We start from the raw sequence: 6771 nt of genomic DNA, 5'->3' as shown, positions 1-6771 counted from the left end.
ACTGGTGCTGAATGCCGTATTCGGCACATGAGGTGCCAAAAACACATAGACCCTATTTTTCGGTGCACGGTGTACCGATAATCCACTTTTGATGAATAAGGTGCTACATACACATGCTATATTTGCAAATATAGCAACATATTATCTATTTTTACAATATAGGTTTCGTATGTTGTCTATTTTTGTCAATAATGCCGACAATATTGGGAAGAGAAGTATGAAAAAGGGCTAAAGAAATGATGGGGTCAGCTCAGCTCATGCGCCTCAATTAGGGATGATAATCGGGTGTGGTGGATACAGGTAGTGCTCTTTTATACTTATACATGTTAGTTTTTACCTACCCATGGGTATACCTTCGAACACCTGCACGCAAAGAGCGGACATCAAACTTGTTGCCCACATGTATACCCATTTTACTCGATGGCAAGGTGTGTTGTGCACCGCGGTGCAAGGCTGGGAGGCAGCAGCGGGGCAAGGCTGGCTGGCGGTGGTGTGGGCTAGTAGTGACAGGGCAGGGCCTATGGATACTTGTCAGTGATGTTACTTTTATGGCTTGGGATTGAGATAAGAAATGGCTCTTGCGCGTCGAGTGTGGATAAGAAAGAGAGGGCAGACTGTCATAGCTCCTCACATGCTTTTTGATGTATTGCTTCGCGATTTGGAGGTTGGACTCACCTGTCAAAGAGATTATATGGGTAAACGGGGTTTTCACCTACGAAAGTACTCGTGGTACCAAATTCGAACAATATCTACTTTTATTAGGGTTTTTACCCATAGGTAAATAGGTAATGGTATTAAATGTAATCCTTAACCTCAATTCAACCTTGTTTCACCATCGCGACAAAGTACCTCTGTCTCGTCCGTGTCTTCCACACCCCTCTCTCTTCCTCTATCTCACAAAAGGCAATGCTTTTAATCATCTTTCACGTAACAAAATTAAAATACAGTTCACTGAAAATATTTACTTTATGTAGCGCGGTGTATGTTTCCAAATTCTTTTTCACGTATTTTGCCACTGGCCTACCTTTTCTCTACCAAAACTAGCAATGGTCGTGGTGTTCTAGGAGTACGAGTAGCATTTCCCTAACCGACTAGTCGTGACATCGCAAGATAAGTGGAACAGGGGTGGATTCAGAGGTGAGGGGCTCTAGAGCTTCGCAACCGATGAAAGTCTTTTAAGCTCCCCGTAACAATTTTTTATCATAGATGAGGGAGGAAAAGAAGAAAAAAGAGATAAAAAAGAAGAAGGAAAAGATGCTGAAAGAGTTAGGGGACTGTTTGATTGATGGCTAGAGTAAGTTAAGCTAAAATTTAGTAGCATCTTAAAAATTTAATCTCTGTTTGGTTGGAGTCTAAAATTTAGTCGTGTCAAAAAAAAAAAATTGTCGTGTCAAAATTTTTCTACAATGTTTCTAGATAAAATTCGTGCAACAAATCATCCATCCCGATTTTGATAGGCTAAAATTTTAGCTTAACCTCGAACCAAATACTAAAACCAAATCAAAATGTAATCATGCTCTGATTTGAGCCCTAACCAAAATTCTGTTTAGCCTGTTGGGGCGAGAACCAAACAGCCCAGATGAGTCTTTCTGGCTGGCTGCTCTGCTTCCGCCACAGTCAAACTTTGTCGCCGCGACAGCGCCGTCAAAACGGCAGCTCACCACACGCCCAAAGCTGGCTACACGACGACGACGGCAGTGAATGAATACGGCGGAGACGCGTCCCTTTCGCCGCCCTCCCTCGCACGAAACGGGCAAGCGCCATCGGCCATCCTTTCCCGGCTTTCACGCCGACACCTCCGGAGTCTTGACATGGTTCAGCTCGGTAACGAGATGAATGAGAGCTTCCCGATCCATGTCTGGTTTCGCAGCCGAATTTCCCGAGGCATGGAACGGCTCTGGTGATCTGCTGCCAGCTCCAAGTTGTAATTGCGTGCGGCAGCGCCCAGGTGCGTTGCACGCGGACAGCAGCGGCATCCGGCAGCCGGTAGGCACCTCCAAAAACAGACAGCATTGAAAGGAAGGCATCCGTGGATCAAAAAAGAAAGGAAGGCTTCCCGTCCAATCGTTGGTCGAACCGGAATCGGCCTCCATCTCTCTATGCTCTGGACTCTTTCTTTTTTAACGAAGAGAGCTGTCTATATTAATAGCAGACGAAGGCCCGACGGACCAAACTACAAAACTGACAAAAAAAAAAAAAACGCCAGCGCCCAAGAGCTGGGATCTAGGATTCCGGGATAGCAAAAGCGTATTCTATTTACTCTTCAACCGAGCCTGCGTAGTCCTGGTGCAAGATTTATCACTCTAGCTGATCTAAAATACAAGTTGTTTCAGACTTAGCACAAAGATTAAGAGAGAAGTATAATGATCATGCTATCCTTCGGTTAATGATATGCCAGTTCTTTTAATGCAATTCTTAACACATCCTCTTCCATGTTAACTACGACAATTAAGTAAGAGTAAAATAAAAAGAAAAAATATGTTGAAAAGTTATCTAAAAAGTATAGAAAAATACTCATATTTCACACACAATGAATAATCAATTATATTATGTTTAGATCGGAAAGAGTTTCACTTTCCAGCATCCAGCTCACGGTCACTAGCTAGATATTTCCTCCACAAGTTGTTTTAAACTTGTATACTAAGATTAAAAAATTAGATTAAATGATCTTATTATTCTTTATTTATTCTGTATTATAAAAAAATAATTTATTTATTTATAAGAGTGATAATATTTATTAAATAAGGATAAAAAGAGAAAAAAACAACCTATATTTATAATTAGAGTAGGTTATAGCAAGGGCTAAATTTAGGTCAAGGGAACTTGTGGGGTCACCATGTCCATGGCACCCAATCAACGAAACCAGGTTAACTAGCCTACCGCCTCGCATACGCAGTGCAGGCCTGGGATCTGATGGGCATGCGCGGTTCGGGGAGAAGAAACATTTCCCGTTCGCAATTAGCTCTCGCTCTAGTCTAACTCGGCACCACACGGGTAGTTTGTGAAAGAAAAAAGACCAGGAGTCCATCTTTTTCCCCGGTGATATGATGCCCTATGTTGCTTGCACAGTGGTGAGTGGAATGGAAAAAGATGTCGCTTTTTCACACCACGCGATGCGAGCCATTGCCGAGCAGATCACCTAAGAGCGGGGCGCATCATTATTTAGCGGGAGCGCAGCCCCCTTCGCTTCTCCGCCCCGGGAGACCACACCACACCACCAACCAGGCGAGGCAACCACGCCACGCTGCCCATCTCTCTCCACGCCGTCCCTCCCCAGCCCCCACGCCGCCGTTTCCTGCTGCTGACCCCTCCGCCGCCAGCTCGCCGCCTACAGCATCCGCCTCGTGCTAAGGAAACCGCGGCAGCCCTCGATCAACCCCCCCCCCCTCTGCCGACGGCCGCTGCCCCGTCCGCCGACTCCAGGAGGGCCCGGGTCCCGTCCCGCCGTCTGAAGAACGGTGCCGACCCGGCCGAGGGTCCGTGGCATTGAAGGTGTGTTTTTTCTTGGCTCTCTTCGCAACTTCGTTTTTCTTTCCATTGTTAAATTGTTTGCGACTTGATTGTTGCTAATTTGGGTTGATGAAAGCTTTTAGATCTGGACCTCGCTGCTGCGGCACCGAATACTTGAAAGTGGTGAAGTAAGCTCGTGTAGGGGGACAGCACCCTGATCTGACCTGAAATTCCGTAAGTATGCTTGTGCCACCTCCATGATTCCGTAGTTCTTTATGGTACGAATTTTGATTCCATTTCTTGATGAAGTATACGGCTTAATTGTTCTTGTCCAGGATCTGAACCTGCCTGGCGAGGTGATGTACAACTCGCCGGTATCCAATGATCTAAACCTTCCGGTGCAGCCGGGGATGAGCTCGTCTGGGTTGCTGAGGTACAGATCTGCGCCGAGCACACTGCTCGGCGAGGTCTGCGAGGACTTCCTCCCGGCCGAGCCCCGCGCCGCTAGCCCCGACGCCGGCGCCGACAACGTTTTCTCCAGGTTCTTGGCCGACCACCAAATCCGGGACAAGCCGTCGTCGCCACCGCCGCCTGCCCCCGCCACGGTCCAGTTCCCGAATGAAGCCACCATGGCCTCCCAGCAGCAGCAAATGATGTTCCACTCCCAGCAGCAGCAGTCCGGGCTCTACCGCACGGTCAGCTCCGGCGCGGAGGCCGCCGCCGCCGCCGCCGGCGTTGGCACTCTGATTCGGCAGAGCAGCTCCCCCGCCGGATTCCTCAATCATTTGAACATGGACAACGGTTGGTCCCTCCTCAATTCGACCTTCTTTTGGTACTACCTGTAGTTGTCACTCCCCGCTTGCTTCCTGCGCAGCAATAATTGCAGTTCTTGGGGGATAGTTTTTCTTGGAAACATCTCTATTTCCGGAACTGAGCGTGCCCTACTACCTACGCTGTTTTGCTCCATTCAGGATACGGGGGCTTCCTGAGGGCGGGCATGGGCATGGGCTTCAGGAACGGCACTGCCGCGGCCGATTCCGCCGCAGGCGGCGGGAGCGGGCTGAAGGGGCAGCTCAGCTTCTCATCACGGCAGAGTTCGCTGATGTCACAGATCTCGGAGATGGGCAGCGAAGAACTCGGAGGGAGCAGCCCCGAGGCTGCCGGTGGCGACAGGGGGTACATCCCCGGGTACCCGATGGGTTCTGGGTGGGAGGACTCGTCGTCGCTCATGTCGGAGAACTTGTCCGGGATGAAACGCCCTCGGGACTCGTCGGAGCCTGACCAGGTGCGTCCACTGTATTAGCACCTCCATTTCTCCTAGTATGTCTGTGGTGAATTGACGAGGAATTGCGTGGTGTCCTCGGTGCAGAACCACCTTGCGCACCAGTTCAGCCTGCCGAAGACGTCGTCGGAGATGGCAGTTATCGAGAAGTTCCTCCAGTTCCAGGACGCTGTGCCTTGCAAGATCCGCGCCAAACGGGGATGCGCCACGCACCCCCGCAGTATCGCCGAGCGGGTTAGTGAATTCACGTCCTTGCATGGAATTTCTTAAATTTCGAGTTTGCGGTTGAGCAATCAGCTGATGTGCTGAGCCTTGCTGCCCAGGTGAGGAGAACAAAGATCAGCGAACGAATCCGAAAGCTGCAAGAACTCGTCCCAAACATGGACAAGGTACTGCACATTCTGTAGTCTGTATCAATCGTCTCTCCCCAATAGGCAGTAGAACAGTGTATGGTTAGCAAATTTGCTATGGGAGGACCACTCCATAGCTGACTACTCTGCAACCTGCACTTCCATTTTCTGCAGCAAACCAACACTTCTGACATGCTGGATTTGGCTGTCGACTACATCAAGGAACTCCAGAAGCAGGTTAAGGTAAGCAGTTGTTATCGAATCCAATGAGTCCTTCGCAAATGAGCACTCGTTGGTAGCTTAATTAGAGGGTCAAACTGTCCTGAGCAGTAAGGTCTAAATCAAGAAGCTATTTTGCCATATTACTTTCTATTAGACTTATCTGAATTACTTGCTGCTATCTGTTCATTGAAGGTGTTAAATGAGAGCCGCGCAAATTGCACCTGCTCAGCGAGCAAGAATCAGGACTCGGGTTGAATGCCCTGGACTCCGCAATGTACACTGAACAAGACCTAGAGACCTCAGAAACAAGATCATTTGGGAGATGTAAACTAGCTCTCATTTCTTTGGAGTTTGAATAGAAGCAGTTGAGAGGCTTGTGTACCAGGCAGTGTCTGCTTACGAGCAAAGGGGAATGAAGCAGTGACATCAAGCATTCAAGTGACAAGGAGAAGGTATTCAAGTAATAAGGATAAGGGTGAAAGTTGAGAGACATGGGAGAAACAATTGTATAGTTTTGCTGTAACTTTGGTAGAAAGTTACTACTGTATTTCTACTTCTAGTAGTAGCAGCTGTACATGTGCCACGGCAAAATAGTAGAAAAATCTCAAGGTGTTCAATGGATGCAGTAGTGTTTCAGCTATATGAATGTGTCACCCAATTATCCTCTCGCCTCGGTTAGATGGTGATCTCATGCATTGACATCCTCTGTTGGGAATAGTAGTCCGTGCTTCCTCTGGGAGTAGAGATACAGATGGATTAGCTCATTTTGTATTATGTTGCATACAGATTGTGTCATTTTGTATTATGTTGCATACAGATTGTGTTAGATAATTATTTTTTTATCTTATATTTTTTTAGTTGGAGTGGATAGTGTCGTAAGTTTTTGTTAGTCGGATAATTATTTTTTTATTTTGTATTTTATCTTATATCTTTTTTAGTCAAAATGAATAGAGTCGTAAGTTTTCGGTTAGTTAGATAGATAAAAAATTCACTTTATTTGTACTTTCATGTAACACATTAAATAATATAGGATACAATTAAAGTGATCACAAAATAAAAATATTTAATATTATTTGTATATATATATATAACAATTTACTTATATATTATCATATTTTTAATTAAAATTATAATAATTTTTTTAATATATAATATTTAGATACTTTGAACGGATACTTAGTCATATGTATCTTTTTTTTCTTGAATTTAGAGTCAAATTCGGATAGTGATAGATATTCATTATTATATCTTATATTTATTTACTCCATAACACCTCGGTCAAACGGACGGATGAAAAATATCCGTTCGGAAGCTGGTACTTGAAGCTATTTGAGAGCTCAGGCTGGTACTTAGCTGTTCGGAGCTCAGTTGTCTGGCTTCTTCATACAGCGCTACCCAGCGCTGACCGAGAGATTCAGGTTTCCACGATGGGAATTCGGATGTTCCACCGCCTATTTTCAGAACTAC

General features: G+C 46.1%; 1 protein-coding gene across 3 annotated transcripts; it reads left to right on the top strand.

Moving 5' to 3' along the window:
* The first annotated feature begins 3086 nt into the window (after positions 1–3086).
* LOC133891103 (transcription factor bHLH130-like) lies at positions 3087–5944 on the top strand. 3 transcript variants are annotated; one of them, XM_062331811.1, is made up of 8 exons: positions 3087–3492; positions 3594–3688; positions 3786–4251; positions 4422–4735; positions 4820–4966; positions 5056–5121; positions 5257–5325; positions 5497–5944. In XM_062331811.1, exons 3-8 carry the CDS (start codon positions 3810–3812, stop codon positions 5557–5559), a joined length of 1101 nt encoding a protein of 366 aa, XP_062187795.1. In that variant the 5' UTR covers positions 3087–3492; positions 3594–3688; positions 3786–3809; the 3' UTR covers positions 5560–5944. The 3 variants fall into 3 exon arrangements, with proteins under 3 accessions (XP_062187795.1, XP_062187793.1, XP_062187794.1); XM_062331809.1 differs by having other exon boundaries at positions 3088–3492; positions 3594–3684; XM_062331810.1 differs by having other exon boundaries at positions 3088–3492; positions 3587–3684.
* The last annotated feature ends 827 nt before the right edge of the window (positions 5945–6771 follow it).

This window comes from Phragmites australis, chromosome 14 (assembly GCF_958298935.1).
Source record: "Phragmites australis chromosome 14, lpPhrAust1.1, whole genome shotgun sequence".
Taxonomy (NCBI): domain Eukaryota; kingdom Viridiplantae; phylum Streptophyta; class Magnoliopsida; order Poales; family Poaceae; genus Phragmites; species Phragmites australis.
This window is presented reverse-complemented; position numbering and strand designations above follow the sequence as displayed.